Here is an 18634-nt window from a genome sequence, read left to right as displayed (position 1 = left end):
CAGCACACGCCTCATTTCAGTGCCCGTTCGGTTTACGATTCCTACAAAGTGTTAACGAGCGGCGTTATCTGTGTTCTCATTTCAGACCTTTTTCCCGTGGTTAATAAAATAAAATGATGCACCTTATCAGGAAAGACTGGCCCCAGTTAGAGTGCTTTAGTATTCTATAATAACCTCATTTTCAGAGAAAACTCTCAATATCCAGACTGCATACACTGAGATTTGTTTCGTGGCGACCATTTTGGAGGTTGAGTGGGGGAGGGTGGTTAGTATTGCTGGGTTCTCGGTCGCCAACTGCTCCAGACCGAGACAATCGCAGGTGATATTTCATGTTGTAGTTCCTCTATCATTTTTCACATCATAAATGATGTTTGAGTGAGAGAGAGAGAGAGAGAGAGAGCACGAGAGAGCAACAGAGAAGGAGACAGAGAGAGAGAGAGAGAGAGAGTGAGAGAGAAAGTGACACCTAGAGAGAGAGGGAGAAAGAGAGAAAAAAGAGAGAGCGAGCTACATTAATAATCGCTGTCATTCTCGTTGGGAAGAATGGAAGGGCGAAATGAGATAATGAAATAATTTAATGAACTAGAACATAATTTCATAGGCCTTCATTATAAGAGCTATCATTCGCTAATGCCACCAAATTCGCTCGCTTGTTATGTTTAAAATTAGATGGAGCTATCTCATAAAGCCCTTCTTATGTGTGTTTAAGCTAATTAGAGAGAGCAAGCACTTTCTGAGAAGTGGACACACTAACATGGTTTTGCTAATGCATGAAATAACCTGTACAACGATATCTATCCTTTCCAATATAGATAGCACTTGATTTCGAGGCAAATGTGTCTATTAAATATATTTTCACCCTTGTGGTTTCTGTTATTAACGGAGATGTACGCAACGTAATCCTTCATTCTTTAAATGTGTTTCAGAATCTCATCTTCATAATATAAAATTACTGAAGCAGAGGGACACATTCCGTTAAGATATAATCTCCATAAAAATGGCAGTTAGGATTATGCATAATTATTCAAATGTGATTTTACATCTCTATTTTTTTATGACGGCTCGCTGTGACAAGCTTGGCTATTATAGAAATGGTTAAAACACTGTTCTTTACACGAGGTCAACGACGCATGCTGGACTCAAAAGAATGAGCACAAATAAACTGTAAAGGCACTGCAAGGGGAAAAGAGTGCCGGATTATGTAGAGAATTTCTATGATCTAGAATAACCGGCGACATTTATCTCCAACAGGCTTGGCTTATGACTGACCACCATTATACTACTATTTTATAACACATAATTTTTAAATTTGTTTTAGCAATAATCATATCTTTGCTGTTAGACTTGGCGCATGTACTGTATACACACCTATGGAGGTCATCCTTAGCAGCAGGGGGCAGATGGCTGGTTACCATCAGGAGAACTCCACCTACAGATTTTAGTTATACAAGAGAAGAAGAGTAGATACAAGGTAGCAGGCAGCAAACCTCAAGTCATTCTAGGTCTCTGGTTCCGATTCATGTTTCACAAGCAACCTGTGCATGCAAAATAGCCATAAAATAATATTTTATCATGCCGATTGAACATGTTCTTGTAGACAACGACATAATACACATTTCTATAGATTCACAAACACATATCCTCCAAAGGAAACAGACTGGGATCCCACTTAATCTTCAGTTTGCCCACATTTTTGGCCATAAATTTATTTAAGTTTTTAGTTATAAATTATAGTTCTACTCCTTGTACTGGAACAAAGGTCTACACCAGTACTATTTACTTTTGGCTCTGGAGTAGCTGCAGGGTGCGGAGGTTGTTTCATTGTTGCTCAGCACTTAATTGATCAATTAAAGCAGCTGATTGCGAAGTTAACTCACCTCAGCTGGTTTCTTGTGGGCTGAATTGGTCGCTGATTTTAAAGTGACAACAAAAAGCAGTCACCCCCACAGCTCTCCAATGGCACAGTGCAAATAACACAGGTCTGCGGGAATCTCTTCTGGCTGGACCCTCTCTTCTGAACCTGTGCTACAAATACTTGGCATAAAATTAAATTAAATTAAATTAAATTAAAAACACCAACAGCATATTTCAGTTTTTCAAAAATATTTTATTTGTTGCTAGTGATCCAGGTACAAGGAAAGAAAAGAAAAAAACAGATTTTTTATTTATTTTACAGAACATGAGAACAAGATTTTTGTAAAAGTTTTATTTCTTCCTATGTATTTTTTTCTTTTTCTCAGACAAGGACATGCAAGTGTGTACAGAGGCTTGTTTACAGAAAAAGAAAAAGAATGTAAAGAATGACCACATGGGTGAGGTGACTTCACCTCACTGAACTGTACAGACAGACGTCACCCAACAACTTGCTCTTTTTGTCTTTTTAAATATTTTTTTTTAGCAAAAAAAGGCAACACACAGAAAGGCTACAAAGATCCGACAATATTGAGAAAAGGGGAAAAACAAACGGAGAGAGAGAAAGCCAGTTGAACTTCCGTCCTTCCAAGCAAAACACTTTTTTGTCTTATCAGGCAAATATTGATTATTTTTTATCGTCTTTTGTGTTTACAAAGGTATTTTTTTCTTGTCTTTTTTTTTAAAAACTAGAGGAAGTCGAGTGGCAAACATGCAGGACACAAAGTGACACTTCCTCAAAGTTTTGGTACAACTGAGACTGGACAATTCAGTATTTCACCTGAAGTATGAATCTTAAGATTCAATAAATCCTTATGGCATAGCTTCTCATCTCTGATAGCTAAGTTTTACGACAATTAGAGTAAAAAAAAAAAAAAAAAAAGTTTATATTCCACAAATCTTTATGCATATATCACAATATACCTTTTATTTTTTATTATTATTTTTAATAAATACAAAACAACAACACTGTGATTTTTTTTAAGGAAAATCATGAGTATTAAAAAAGACACTAAAAATACATGACTTGAAATGTTGATGTTAGTTTTGGTATGCTCTGTTCCTGACATAGCGTCTCTTTAGATAGAAACTGGCATGTGAACGGGTACATCCAAACCATAGGTTTAAAAAAAAGACTTTTTAAAAAAAACAAAATGGACGTACAAGGGGCGGGGCAGGGGGTCATACAGCAATAAAAGCCACCATGTTTGTTGTGGAAATGTATATGGATATATACATGTATGTACACGCCTTCCAACACAAACAGAATGTAAAATAACCTGAGATACCTTATGCACCTCATTTCCAGAAGACTGGCCACTAGGTCAACAATAAGAAATGACAGTGACGCGAACAGAACGGTAGAACAGGAAGTCTGACAGAAGCTCGGAACTCCACCCCTCCCATCTGCATCATCATCAGTATAAAAGAGGAGAACAGCAACAGTCATTAAACCAGTAATATCCTGAACAAGAATGTTTGAAACCTTTTTTAATTTCTTTTTTTTTTCTTCTTTTTTTTTAAAGCAGCCTTTAATTTTTTTTTTTTTTTTTTTTTTTTAAGTTTTCGTGTCCTTACTTATACAAAATAATTTTAAAAACACCGGACCAAAACGTAGCTACAAAAAAACACTGTGATTTAAAAAAATAAAATAAAATAAAATAAAATAAAACAAACAGCAACAAAGACTAAATAAACAGATGGAGAACATCTGTGATTGAAATACCAAAGGAGATGCCAGAAGACACAGTTGCTGTCTGACAGTGAACGGAGGAGCAGACTGCTATTGGAACACAGCTCTTGTACATCCCGACCCGACCCAATCAAATCTCACTTCCTCTTCCTGTTGTGGCCCTGATCGTGGTCTGTCCTGCGTCGCTATTGGCTCATAGGTTCTAAGGGAGGGATCACATCACGTGAGTGAGAGAAATTCAGCTGCTGCTTCAGCTGCAGTTCCTAGGAGTTTCTGGGGTTACTACTAACAGTAATTAGAATTGTTATTAAACCAGAGTTTAACCGGAAGATATTTTAACCCATCTTATCTATTCATGTATGAACCCCTAGTTAAAAGACAAAACGCTAAACCTATTTAAGGACTTGTAGGGGGACGTAACTCCAAGATGCCCCAAGTTTGAGAGCGCAAGACTAAACACGAGGGCCTTTCACACACCTGACACCGATGCTCAACATGTAAATGAGGTGAAAATGAGCTACCAAAGCAGGTACAGACAACACCTGCAGAATGAATAACACAGAAAAAATGAATACTTCTGTCTTCACAGGCGACACTGAGGAAATGTGTATGTTGCTAAGACTGCTGGATAAACTGCCTTATATTAAAATGCACAAGGTGGCAACGATGGCTGTTCGGACAGTCCACAGCAAGCAGTAACGGGACTGTAGGCAGTGTCAATACCTCTGCTGATCAGGGAACCAGGAAAGACCGGGCAAATGAATCAGGTTGGGGGAAAATGAGGACTGCCTTACTTTAAATGAATGTCATTTCTCGGTAGAGTTATTTGAGTTTGTTTTGTGCTGTTTGTGAAATGCGATGCCATTACGTTACATTACATTACAGTAACACTCACCAAAGACAATTAAGTTAAAATCTACAGCTACGCAGTTCATTTCATTAAGAAGCTGTGGGGGGGGGGGGGGTGTTCTTTGAATGAAAAATCAAAACTGAAACATCCATGCTGGATTACAAATATTTTATTGTCACTTTAGGCCTGCAAGTGTTCATACTATTAAGTGCCAAATGGTGAAAAAAACAGCATTAGTCAGACTGTCAGTTGGTCTCCCTTAGTGTTGAAAGGCAAACACAAGTGCTGAAGAACAAATCATATCACAAACAGGACCGACAGAGTCACAGTAACCTGCCAAAACCAACCCCGTCTTTTACTGGGTAAGATGCACCTGTCTGAGCTGCAGCGATTGCTGTGGTCACTTTGCACTTTCTTAGACACCAGGATACACAGTCCATAATAATCTTAGCAAAAAAGTAAAAATAAAAAAAACAAAAAACAAGAAAACCCAAAAGCTTTTCGAAAATACCACGTGGAATGAAAACAAAAAAAAAATCTAAACAAAATGGCGGATCACGAGAAGGGACGACAGTTTGGAAAAGACGGGCGTTTGACTGAGTGATGAAGATGAGGGCTGGGCGATGAAGGCGAGGAGCTTGGCGTTCTGCATCCCTGGCCGCGACATGTGCTAATGGCAAGCCGTGGAAGCCAAATCTTTCACGGCGGCGTCGGCTGGAGGTTCGAGGCCTCCAGAGACGCACACAGGCCTTCACCCTTCAGAAACTAGTTCAGAAAGAGGCGAGTCCCCATTCCACTCTTTCACTCTTCCTCTCTTCCTTTCTCTCTTTCAGCCACTGGACCAGCAGACATCTCACTTCTCCCCCCCCCATCCTATGCCTAATCTCACACCGCAACGGACTCACTAGTCGGCCATAGCTTCAAGAGAACCCCATTACTGCCGTAAAGAAACACTAAAGGCCCCCCCTTCGTACGATGGTCTACTGCAGAAAGGTGAGGCCTAGCTGAACGTCCTTTGGCCCACTTGAAGCCGGGCATCAGTCTCTACTCTGTATTCTGTTTGCAACCCCTCCACTTTTAATATCTCTCTATACATCTGAATATATTTCTTTATTTCTAGTTTACAGTACAGAAACTCCTTTTCACATATCCTTCCGGTACTTCATGTCAGCAGGAGCTATGTATTTGTGCTTATCACCAAAGAATTGCAGTGCAAAAAAACAATAATTAACCATAATAATTAATCAATTAATAATAATAATAATTATTAACAAAATGCTGAATATTAAAACAATTATTTTATGGCACCACAGCCGATCAATTCACATATAGTACAAATGACCAGGAGAAAAGGACAAGATATGAAAAAGCAGAAACGGGATTAGGCTTGCATAGCAATGCAACGACAAATCCAATTATTTACAGGAACAAAATCCCTTTTCACCCCCATTCAAAGGGGCAGCAACTGGGTAAGCTTCCTTTCCCTTTCATCCTCATCGATACTTTACGTTTAGTAATTAACTTGGTTAACGTTTCCTGACAAGAAATAGTTAAGGTGGCAGGTGGGAGAGACTTTCTCGCAAGGACAAAAAAACGTCAAATCAACATTGTGGGATGTGTGTCTGTGACTGCGTGTTTTTCGTTTTTTTTTTACATCACATTTACAGTTTCATTTCTTTTATCGTCATCTTCTTGTTTTGTTTTTTTTTTCTTCTTCTTCTTCTTCCTTCTAACAGAACACAAACGAGGAAAAGAGTTCATGGCACCACACCGGGGTGAGGGAATAGCTTGCATGAGGGGCCAGTCTGAGCATGATGCTTCTGATCTCCTGACCAGGTCACTCTGCAGCAGAGACACAGGCACAACGAGCAAGGTTAGGACACTGCTGGATAGCACAAGTACCAATAAAAAACGCTACCACCACTACAACAACGATTACTACTACTAATGCTACTACTGCTGCGACTATGACTGCTACTAACAGTACTGTTTGTCATACTGCAACCACTACTACTACTACTACTAAGAGGACTAATACCACTTCTACTACTATAGCTGCTATTGATGTTCCGATTACTAGTAACAGTTTGGTTATTGCAATCACAGGTTCATGCTATTGTTATAGCACGTGGCAGTAGTATTCTACAAAAAAAAGTGACATTCCTTAAAATATTTTATTATATTTTTTTGTAACACCACATCAGCACGTGAAGTTATTTTTGGGGCACGTACATAACTCTCCGGAGTACTGCCCCTGCCCGTTGGTCCCCAGGTAGCCCACGTCGGCGTGGTCTGCGATGGTCCGTTGGTGGGGCCCTCGAGACCCCTCGCCCCCCTTGCGGGGCCCCGTGGAGCCCTTGGAGGAGGCGGTGCCGGAGGAACTGTGGCCCCCGGGGGAGGGGAAGCAGGGTTTGCTGTAGGGCAACAGGCCCTCCTCTGTAGACCGACACAGACACGAGGTCAAAGGTCAGGGGGCACTCGACCAGCAACGGGTGCAGAGTGGGGATGAGGGTGACGTCCCAGGACAGGACACACTGCAGACCGCACGGGTAGGCGAGAGAGGAGGGGGTATGTGAGGAACGGAGAGGGGGGGGGGGGGGGGGGGGGGCGTGGGGGGGGGGGGGGAGAGAACGCTGCGCTGGCAGACGCCCTCTGCTAACGACATCTGCGGCGCGGCAGGGCCAACAAGCCAAGCCAGAGCGCGAGAGACAGAGCGTGCCCAGTGCCCACACGCGCCGCCCAGGGATGCGCTGTGGACAGGCTGCCAGCCTGAGGGGGGAGCGGGGGGGGGGGGAGGCGGGCACGCCGAAAAAACAAAGGGGAGCTCCAGCGCGGCTCCTGGCTGACGAGGACGCTCCAGCCACGGGTCGCCGAAACCGTGACCCCGCCCCCCGCGACCCCGCCCGGCTGGAGGGCACCCCGAGAGCAGCCCGCCGCTGTTCCGCTAATTACCCAGGGTCAGCGCTCCTGGTTGTGTGTGTGGGCCTTTTTATTTTTACCCTCCGGCATTCACAGGTTGGCTTTGCGAAACGCACTGGAAAGCGATCTGCTGGATGGCTATGGCTTTCATATTAACGGCTCAATCTGGCAGAAATAAATAATGTAATAAAAAAAAAACAGGAGGGGCTTAAAGAGTGATCGTGCTCCCTGGCTCCCCCCTCCCTGCCCCTGTGGTGAGGGGGGGGGGGGGGGGGGGGGGTGGGATTGGACAGTCACAGATGGGGGGGGGGGGGACTGTGGGGTCGCTGCCTGTCTGGGGTGGGTGGGGGGGGGGGGGGGGGGGGAGCTGGGACGATTAGGGGATCATCTGTGGGGCTCCTGCCTCCTGTGTCCCTCTGCTGGTGGAGACTTTGGGGGAGGGGGGGGGGGGGGAATGTTGGCCAAGTTTTCTTTCTTTTTGGGAAGGCTGAGAGGTGCATTGTGGGAAACAAGCACACTGTACCATAAAACAGAGGTCTACAGTGCTGCCGTTCTAGGAGCGTTTGCTCCTGAAAATTGACGTGTGCCGACTAAAACAAATTATGTAGAATCACATCTACTGATTGTGATACATTATTGTGCTCTGAAATTTTTTGAACATGTTCTCCTAAAATGTGAAATGCCCCAGCCTGAGCCCGGCCCCCAGTCAGCGGCAGCAGGTGACTGAACACCAGCGTTCAGCCAGCACTGATAACACTTCCGCCGGGCTACGGTATCCCTGAGGCTTGCAATTTTATATTTTTATTTCTTTTTAACGGTCTGTGAGTTATAAGCTACAGACGGGGCCCGGGGAGGGAGATACTGATACGCAGGAAGTCAGGAAGTCACTGCGAGCGAAAGGAAGGAGTTTATTTACAGCAGGCGGAGCCGAACGGCCGGGGCATCAGATTCTCTCAGATAAGACGTGAGAGATAAGGGCGCAGTCAGATGTTATGACAGGGGGTGTGGGGTGGGGTGGGGTGGGGGGGGAGAGAGCCTTAAAGGTGGGGGGGGGGAGGGGGGCGGAGCGTTACCCGAGCCGGGGCCGGTCCTGTGGCCCCGCCGACCCTCGTCCCCGCGCTCCCCGCGCTCCGAGGATCCCAGCCGCTCCTGGGCCTGGCGGTGGCGCTCCAGCGAGCTCCTCATCTCCTCCAGCCCGCTCACGTGCTGCCGCTCCAGGGAGGACGCCTTGCGCTCACCAGGGGCGCCGCCGCCCAGGCCCCCCAGGCCCCCCAGGCCCCCCACGCCCCGCACCCCGGGCATGCGCCCCCCCTGGCAGGGCGGGGGGTCGGGGGGCGGAGGTAGGTCTGAGGGGGAAGGAGGAAGGACGAGGCCGGTCAGCAAGAGGCGTAGCGGGGTTAACACCACACACAATTTATACCCACACAATATAAACCACAGCACTTAAGAGTCTGGGCCCCTAAAATCACCACCCATACAATATAATCCATGGGAATAGCAGTCTTTGGGCCTATAATATGACCACTCATACAATATAATCCATGAGAATAGCAGTCTTTGGGCTTATAATATGACCACTCATACAATATAATCCATGAGAATAGCAGTCTTTGGGCCTATAATATGACCACTCATACAATATAATCCATGAGAATAGCAGTTTTTGGGCCTATAATATGACCACTCATACAATATAATCCATGAGAATAGCAGTCTTTGGGCCTATAATATGACCACTCATACAATATAATCCATGAGAATAGCAGTCTTTGGGTTTATAATATGACCACTCATACAATATAATCCATGAGAATAGCAGTTTATGGGCCTATAATATGACCACTCATACAATATAATCCATGAGAATAGCAGTCTTTGGGCCTATAATATGACCACTCATACAATATAATCCATGAGAATAGCAGTCTTTGGGCCTATAATATGACCACTCATACAATATAATCCATGAGAATAGAACAGTCTTTGCACCCATAAAATCACCACCCATACAATATAATCCCCAAGCACAGCACAGTTGTAGACACCATACTGTTCTAGGTTGGGCACATCTTTCATAACGTTTAACGCAGGCTCATGCCGTGTGGGATCTATCAATAGCTGGGGTAACGATGAGCCACTCTCCGCCCCCCTGCTCTCCCACCCCCCTGCCCCCCCCCCGTCCGTCCCCCCCCCCCTTTACCATCTGCGCTGGCGTCCCGGCGGTGTGGCGTGGCTCCCTGCTCCAGACGCCCCGCCCTGTGTTTTCGGGTGGGGCGCGCCGCTCTCTGGTGTCCCAGGCTGTGCGTCCCCATCGTGCTGCCGTCGGTGGAGAAGGGGCTGCTGGGACGTCCGGCCCGGTGGGCGTGGCCTTTTCCTTCAGGAACGCGGGGAAGAGAGAAAGAGAGAGAGAGAGAGAGAGCAGAGGGGTCTGTTAACATCTGACTGAGAACGGGGAGGAGAGAGAGAGAGAGGGAGAGAGAGAGAGAGAGAGAAGTCAGAGAGAGAGAGTCAGTGCTCAGAGGGCAAGACAGAGAGAGCATTCAGAGAGAGAGAGAGAGAGAGAGAGGGAGAGAGAGAGAGCACTTAGAGAGAGAGAGAGACGGTTCATGCGTGTGCGAGGAGAGGGAGAGAGAGAGGTTAAACCACAAGCCCAAAATCAGTGGCCATTTTAACCACACAGCACTTCCAAGCAAGAAGGGAGCGGTTAGTTCATTAGGCACGACAAAGTGAGACAAAATCAGATTTCTCCAGAAGCAGCAGAGCCTGATAAAGGTGTTTGACTCCCACAAGCTGAAACGAGAAAGGAATAATAAAAAATAAAAAAAACGGTTAGAATCCCAGCAAAGATAAGAGGCTTCCCCACAGACGGAGTTCATCCAGATTTCACACAGACGGACGGAGAGAGCCGACGTTTCCCTCATTCCCCCCAAAGCCAAAGTCAGTCCAAAGCTGGGAGTTAGAAAGAGAGAGAGAGAACGGGGAGGAACCGTCACAGAGCGCAGGACGACCACAAAAACGGTCCCTCCCCTCCAGGTGCAGTCACACGCGTGCGCCATGCACGGCCAGTAGGGGGCAGCAGCCACAGCCCAAAGGTCCCCAGTGAAGTGCTGCCTGAGAGGTTCAGACGGACCCCGGACCCCGGACCCCGGACCCAGGACCCAGGACCCCGGACCCCGGACCCCGGACCCAGGACCCCGGAACCCAGACCCCGGACCCAGGACCCCGGACCCAGGACCCCGGACCCAGGACCCAGGACCCAGGACCCAGGACCCAGGACCCAGGACCCAGGACCCAGGACCCAGGACCCCGGACCCCGGTCCCCTCCGGCTCTCTCCGGCTCTCTCCTGGGCTGGTCCCCACAAACCTGGTTTGGTCAGGCTGGTGCCATTGCAGCGGTAGCCGGCCTTGTCGGCGGCCGCCACCAGCGCCTGGGCGAAGCCGACGTGGGTGAAGATGGAGCCGTCGGAGGAGCTGGCGCCGCTGGACCGGCGGCTGGAGAAGTTACGCTCGTCCTCTGAGGCCGAGCCCCAGCCATTCACCATTGAGCCTGAGGGACACCACAGCGTCAGTGTGCAGAGTGTGGGTGCGTGTTGTGGGGGGGGGGGGGGTGTGTGTGTGTGTGTGTGTGTGTGTGGGGGTGGGGGTGTGCGTGTGTGTGTGTGTGTGAGTGTGTGGTGTGTGTGTGTGTGTGTAGGTGTGTGTGTGTGGGTGTGGGTGTGTGTGTGTGTGTGTGTGTGTGTGTGTGCGTGCGTGTGCATTCGTGTGTGTGTGCATGTGTGTGTATATGTGTGTGTACACGTGTGAGTGTGTGCATGTGGGTGTGTGTGTATGTTTGCATGCGTGTGTGTGTGTACGTGTGTGTGTGTGCATTCGTGTGTGTGTGTACGTGTGTGTGTGTGTCTGAGTGTGTGTGTGCGTGTGTGTGTGTGTGTGTGTGCATTCGTGTGTGTGTGTGTGTATGAGTGTGTGTGTGCGTGCGTGTGTGTGTGTGTGCGCATTCGTGTGTGTGTGTGTGTGTGTGTGCGTGCATGCATGTGCCTGTGAACATGCCCTTTCACCTTGAGGGTCTGGGTTCAGTGTGGGTAAAGCAGTAATGATCTGTCAGTCAAGCCGGTGCCTTGCAGCTTTCTGTACACAAGCCTTTGTTCTCAAATATGATGACCTTCATTCAGCTGCAAATCTCCTTTACATTAAAGGATTACTGATGAGCCCCCATAAACATTTATTAAGTATCCCAAATGAAAGCACAGCAACCATTTCCTTTTTCATTACTTAGGCCTTTGGCTGGTTTCCCAAACACAAAAGATATAATTTATACACATTTCAAAAATAAACCAAATTACCATCAAGTGCGTCATGAATTCTACAGAGACTTCCCACAGAGACCTCCAGTGTCTTAGGACAAGTCTACATACAGCACAGCTGTGCAGTATCAGCAGAACTAAAAACTTATTTAAACTGCCAAGCCAGGGGTATCTGCCCAGGCAGATATTACAGGGACTGTGAATTCTGAGGACATTTCTTTTTGGCAAAAGAATGAACGCTGTGTGTCTCCAGACACTAAAGCATGGTGGATTCCTTGTGTACACACACACACACACACACACGGTTTGCAGTTAAGTGGAGGTAATTATCGGCAGGTATTAAGGAGGTATTAATATTGGATTACAACAGTTGCAGAGGTCCGCAGATAATTTCTCCTGCATAAACACGTCTCTGTAAGTATTTTTTATTTTTTTTGAGGATTAATGCGCGTTGTAATCACATAATAAGGGGTAAGAGCACACAGCTGTAATGAATTTCTCAAGGACTTATCCAGGCTTCAGGGGGCTTGGCATCGTGGCAGGTGCGTGCATGTTTTTTTTCTTCATTAAGCCATACACTTCTGACCTGCCCCTTTGTAAATCTCTCCTAATGAGGCAGAACTAACAGAGGAGAGAATCTCGCACGGAGGGCTTTTGAGTTTGACGCTTTCTGACACACCTTGAGGAGAGAGAGAGAGTCTGAGGGGAAGAACGCACACACCTGTACAGAGCCAAGTTCCACCACGGCCCCAGGTAAGATGGCTGACGCTATCGGAAGCGACGGGCGTTCTACTGACATACAAGGCCGTCTCCCCTCCCTTCGGTTAATAACCGCCCTATCGGGCTCTGAGTAAGTGAAATGGGCGGAGCAACTTCACGTCTCTGCATATCACGTCCCTTTGATGTAATCGGGTCGCAGGTGAGCGTGCGTTTCTGTTGCGTTTCTACGGTAACCATACCCACAGTGCATAGCCAGTGTGGAGAGAAGCTAGCATATCGCTTCAGAGGCTGGTCTGTAACCAGAATGTCAGGGCTAGGGCTAGCAGTGAACCGCTTGCGAGGCAATACGAGGTATGAATGGATAATTTTAAAAAGACTTAAGCTTTGTAAAATACCCTGGATAAGGGTCTGTGTTAAACTAATAAAGTAATGTGCCACTGTGGGCAGACTGGATTTTCTACATTTCCTCTTGAAGCCACGTCTCCAAGCTCTTGTTTAAAGCTTTGACATTTGGTTGATATTAGAGAGCGAGAGAACTAAGGGGTTCCTGGCAGGCAAAGCCCAACATTCCTGCTCGCAGTTAAGTGGAGAGAGAGAGAGAGAGAGAATGCAAAAGTACCGCTTATAAAATAATCAATATCCAGATTTCCCAGCAACGTTGAAGGATTATTGTAAATCCCACGCTATCTAACCCTTTATGTAAAGGATACCTTAGAGAGAACAAGAGAGTGTGCGCTTGCGTGTGTGTGTGTGTGTGTGTGTGTGTGTGTGTTTGCGTGTGTGTGTGTGCGTTTGCATGTGTGTGTGTGTGGGTGTGTGAGTGTACATGTGTATGTCTTCAGAATTTCATTTTAAAGTTCCCACAATGAAAAACCTCTAAAGCTGCCAATAAAGCTATGCCACTCTGTCCAGTAAAGATGAAGTCTTTTAAAATAACAGCAGTCAGCACTCATGGTGCCAGAATGGCAGGCCATAATAACTCTGCCACAGCCCCAAACAAACAAATGCATGAGCGCACGCACACACACAGACAGACACAGACACACACACACACACGCTCGCCTGCACGCCTGGACAAGCGCACGTGCACACACACACACACACACTCTTATACAACACCTGAGAAACAAGTCCAGAGGTAATGTCAATGGGTAAGAGAGGAAGACTTATGCAGGGGGAGGGAGAGGGGGGAGAGAGAGAGAGAGAGAGAGAAAGAGAGAGAGGGATAGAGAGAGAGAGAGAGAGCACATGTCAGAGGCAATGTTGTGAGGGACGGAGGGATGGAGGACAGTCACAGCACTGAGAGAAAGAACGGAGCTCAGGAGGTCTGAAAGTGAGAGGCAGATTGGCAGGGAGTAGGGTTTTGGTGAGCAGGGAGCTGAAGGTGACTCTAAACTCAGTCTGAGGGAAGGGTGTTAACGTCACAGACACACAGCAGGCCAGGCAACGCGGAGAGGTGGGAAAAACTCCCGGCTGTTGTTAAAAAACAAGAAATAAAATAACACACCCTACTGGAGAGAAACACACCCCGTACATACGTCATTTCAGCTCTGGCCAATGTTCACACACTGTGTCCATACCTGCACAGACACCAGGAAATCCCCAGTGTGTGCTTCCCCACTGCACACTCCTGCACTACCCCCACTCCCCACCTCCCTCCCCCCAGCCCTGGAGACACACATGACAAAATTGTGGTTTTAGGGGAAAAAGAGGCGTGAGGCCCTGAGGAATGCCTTCAGCTCGCCAGACTGGTCCTAAACTCTCTCTCCTCTCCTGGTCCTGGCGCTAATTTATTAGCCAGCTAATGGAAAAATTCAATAAACCTGCGATCCAAAGAAAACCTTGTACACTCCACTTTTACAGCCCAGACTTAAAGAAAAAAAAAAAAAAAAATCAGAAAAACTCTCTGCAACAACTTCTGGCTTTTTTCCATCCCTCATTTATCACTGCTGGAAAAAACTTCCTTTGTGGTCTTTCTTCAGCGAAAGAAATTGTACAGACGCTGACGGAACAATCCACCCACAAACAGCGCTGTGGATAATGAAGTCCTGAACACTGCCAAACACTGCCCAGAGGCCCCAGAGTACTAGAGATCACAAAGATGGCCTCTCCAGTCCTGAGCACAGATTTAGATTTATTTTTAGATAACTGGAGCCCTGTTCTTCTGTACCTCTGAGATGTGTTTCCAAGGCGGTTCAATAAGCCAACATACTTATTTACTTGCCTTTTTATAAATAAATAAATAAATAAATAAATATGCGCTTTGAAATCATGGACTCATCCATGCTATTCATTTGAGTACATATTTCACTACTGATCTTTATTCACTGAAATCACTCAGCGATTTGGCTTGCGTACACGTGAGAATCGCCCACTTTGCACAACCTCAGATAATTCGCCACACTCCACACAACGCCGCTCGCGGTCCCACCCCACCGTGATCCGAGCCCTGATTGGCCGAGGGGAGGGAAGGATGGCGGTGGGGGGGGGGGGGGGGGGGGGGTAGGGGTGGGGGTGGGGGGGCCGTAAACCGTCCCATCCCGACGCTAAAACTGATTTATCCTGACGGGCGTCTCTCATCTGCATGTCGTTAAGCGCCGAAATCATTCCCCCTGACGAGCGCGCGTCTCACTGCGTCTCCGCCAGGAGGTGTGACCTCACTCCCAGCTGCCCCTACGCGCCGTTTACGGGCCCGTAATCATCCGCCAGCAGCAGGGGAACGGAACTCAATCAGGCCGTTAGGGTCCCAGCGCACCGAGGGACCGCATCTGTTCCCGCTAGCCAGCGCCGGCAATACCCACGCAGCAGGACCTAGAGCGCAGGCTAGCCAGCACCGACAATACCCACGCATCAGGACCTAGAGCGCAGGTTAGCCAGCACCGACAATACCCACGCATCAGGACCTAGAGCGCAGGTTAGCCAGCACCGACAATACCCACGCATCAGGACCTAGAGCGCAGGCTAGCCAGCACCGACAATACCCACGCATCAGGACCTAGAGCGCAGGCTAGCCAGCACCGACAATACCCACGCATCAGGACCTAGAGCGCAGGCTAGCCAGCACCGACAATACCCATGCATCAGGACCTAGATCAGCGCATTCGTATGCCTTCTCCAGTAATCTGGGTTGTGTGGGATGATTTACTGCAGGTGATCATCAACTCTGGCCCTCAAATCCAAATCCAGCCCTGGTTTTCTTTTCTCTCGGGTAATTAGTGCTACTGATTGGCCAGACTGCCTTCACACCTGACTCCCAGGCAAAGGGAGGGTGGAAAACCAGCAGGTCTCGGCCCTCGAGGACCGTGAGTTGCTGATCGCTGATTTACTGGTATGATCTTCAGATTCGTTTCATTCTAAACGTACGCGCTCCATACCACCACAGCATGCGGAAACAGGCCAATGGGGCACCCAGGCTTCTCGTTGCCGTGACTACAGGTGGACGGAATACCGAGAGTAAATAATGGCTCCTCTTCTTTTCTGGGGCCACAGTCCAGCTCATGATTGTCCAAATGTTTTTTTTTTTTTTGTGTGTAGACTGGCTCATTTCCATGATATTAAAAGCAGAACAGATCTGTCATCTGGATGGATGTCCATGAGAGGGGGGTTTTCCCCTGAGGCGCATTCAAAATGGTGGCCGTTATAAATCCACACATATTTTTTTTTTCCTCCCCCCCCTTGCCGCTTGTCCCCCCCCACCACCCTCCCACTGCCTTCTCCCTAACCCGGGAGCTGGAGCCGGGGGCAGGGGTTGTCAAACGCCGTGCGGGGGGGAGGGGGGGAGACTTGCAGGGAGATAAGAGGAAATAGTGGCGTCTCCTGAGTAACACAGCGCGGGAGAGATGCGGCAGATTACGACGCAGCCGCCGCTCCGCGTTCCCCCGAATGCATCAGCGCAGCCAGAACGTCAGAACCGCTGCGGCTACTGCTCCATCATCCCGCACAAAACCTGCATCGTACAGCGCCGCCCGACAGCCAGGCATAAACCGCCCCCCCCTCACCCTCACCCTCACCCCCACCCCCACCCCCCCTCTCCTCCACCGCGCTGCAGGTTTTTAAAGGTTGTTTAAAAAACAACAGATGCACTGCAGATGACCGGAGCCGGTAGGCGGGGTCAGGTTTCGCAACGCGTCTGAACGCGACGGCGGCGGTGTTGGCCTCGTAGCACCGGAGCACCGAAGAGCGGATTTACATGGCTGCTTACACGGAGCGACACAAACTGATAATCAACACTGGTGGGGGGGGGGGGGGGGAAGATACCGCAGGAAGGACTATTTATTCCTGTCAACAAAAAAAAGGAAACGGAGATGGAGGGAGAGAGAGAGAGAGGGGGAGAAAAGAGTGAGGGGGAGAGTGAGAGAGGGTTATATAAGACAGCAGGGATATATATGTACGTTCTGGAAACAGGTCATGCCTGTGTTCTCATAAAGCAGACTGACACTGAGGCAGGGGGAATGGAGATGTCACGTCTTCCTTCGGTGTCACACGCTCCCACACATCCCTGACTGATGGCTGTACATGTTATGTTTCAATGGATAGAAGAAAAAAAAAACGGAAAAAGTGAAAAAGTGCCTCCGATTTGGAATTGAATACATTCAACAAGAAAAAAAAAACGCTTCAGTTCTCCTCTCAGGGGATGTGGGTGGTGCGGGTGTTATGTGTGAGGTAAATCACAGCTTCTCTCTCTCTCTCTCCCTCCCTCCCTCCCTCCCTCCATCTTTCAGTCTGTCTCAGGGCCCCTTTTTAAAATGCATGAACTTTCTTATCTCTTTTCGGTAGGAGTATTATAATAACTCAACTTTCCAAACTGCCGTGGAACAAAAAATGAAATGATTCAGTGACATTCATCTTCAGGTGAGAAACATATGGGCATGTATATTTTAGACATTAAGATACGAGAGCAGGTCATTTGTAAAACAAACCGTCAGTGAAGAAGCTATACTCCACCCGTAAAAAGGAAAACAAAGAATACACAAGAGCCAGAATGGCTGAACAACAGTGACTCTCAGTGCTGAATACAGAATCCCCCAAACAGTGCTATCATATAAAAATACTTTGGATTTTCACATCATAACAGAATACTGGCTGTACCACAATTATGACCTTCGGACTGGTTTGACATTGATTCTGAATTCAAATATAAAATGCTCTTTAACTTCAATAAAAGTAAAAACCAATATTTTGACTCTCTGTAATGACAGTGCCAGAAAAAAATCAGCAATAGTACTCCACTAAAGGTTTGACTATACTGTTGTATCAGGTGTAATTAACCAGGGTACATCTCAGTATACAGGAATGTTCAGCTAATGTAAGCAGTGTAGTTTGCAGAATACAGGCATATCAGGTAAATGTAAGCGGCGTAGTTTTTGGCTGGACCGCAACAGCGGGGCCAGCCCTGCAAACGCGAATGTCTGCGACTGAGTCACTGAGTGAGTGACTGAGTGAGTGATGAAGTTACACCATTGGTCGGCCGAGTTATGAAGTTACACCATTGGTTGGCCGAGTCACAAAGTCACACCATTGGTCGGCCGGTCCAGCCGTACACTAGGTTTTGACCCGGTCTTGTTTAAATACAGGTAAATCATGTCAGGTAAGCCAGTGAGGGGAAGCGTCGGTGCTCACCTGTGACGGAGCTGTCCAGGTTGTCCATGCTGGAGCCCGGGGTGTGCTCCATGCCACGGAGGGGCCGCGCGATCTCGTAACCTTCGTCGTCCTCCTCGTCTTCCTCGTCCTCCTCGTCCTCGTCCGGGATGTCTGTCTCCAGGTCCGACACCAGCGTGCTGGAGACGTACCCCACCGGCGGGGCGGGGGCCTGGGGAGGGTGGGGCCCGCCCTGCATGTGCCTGCAGCAGAGGGGGGGCAAGGGAGGGGGCATTAACAGAAGGCACAAACAGAGGGAGAGGTAAGAGGGAAAACAGAGGGAGCAATGATAATAACAGCAACGATAATGAATAATCCATGATAATGGACTGCGTTTATATAGTCTGTCCATCGCAGACTGTCCATTATAGCACTTGACGGTGATGGGGGGGGGGGGAATTCACCTCAACGACCAAACAATGAGAAACAAACCGGGACAAAGGCAGAGAGCCAAGAGACATGTGTGGAGACAGAGCTCGCGACGCCGAATGAAGAATTTCGTGCAAAAAATTCCGCCCCTTTTCCGCAGGCACAAACTGGAACGTTTCCACTAATTCCACAGCGCTTCTCCCGGCGATGCCGGCAACAATGACCCCCCCC

The 18634-nt window shown here is 47.9% G+C and overlaps 1 protein-coding gene across 1 annotated transcript in view; it reads right to left on the bottom strand.

The window, feature by feature from the left end:
- Positions 1-2599: 2599 nt before the first annotated feature.
- LOC118209169 (roundabout homolog 2-like) overlaps positions 2600-18634 on the bottom strand; it is a 22254-nt gene continuing 6219 nt past the window's right edge. The window contains exons 2-7 of the mRNA XM_035384330.1: positions 18017-18237; positions 10738-10920; positions 9574-9747; positions 8447-8719; positions 6687-6890; positions 2600-6296 (exon numbers count right to left, since the gene is read on the bottom strand). Coding sequence (XP_035240221.1) covers positions 6295-6296; positions 6687-6890; positions 8447-8719; positions 9574-9747; positions 10738-10920; positions 18017-18237 — 1057 coding nt within the window. The 3' untranslated portion in view covers positions 2600-6294. The remainder of the gene's footprint in view (positions 6297-6686; positions 6891-8446; positions 8720-9573; positions 9748-10737; positions 10921-18016; positions 18238-18634) is intronic.

Source organism: Anguilla anguilla, chromosome 12 (genome assembly GCF_013347855.1).
Source record: "Anguilla anguilla isolate fAngAng1 chromosome 12, fAngAng1.pri, whole genome shotgun sequence".
Taxonomy (NCBI): Eukaryota; Metazoa; Chordata; class Actinopteri; order Anguilliformes; family Anguillidae; genus Anguilla; species Anguilla anguilla.
This window is presented reverse-complemented; position numbering and strand designations above follow the sequence as displayed.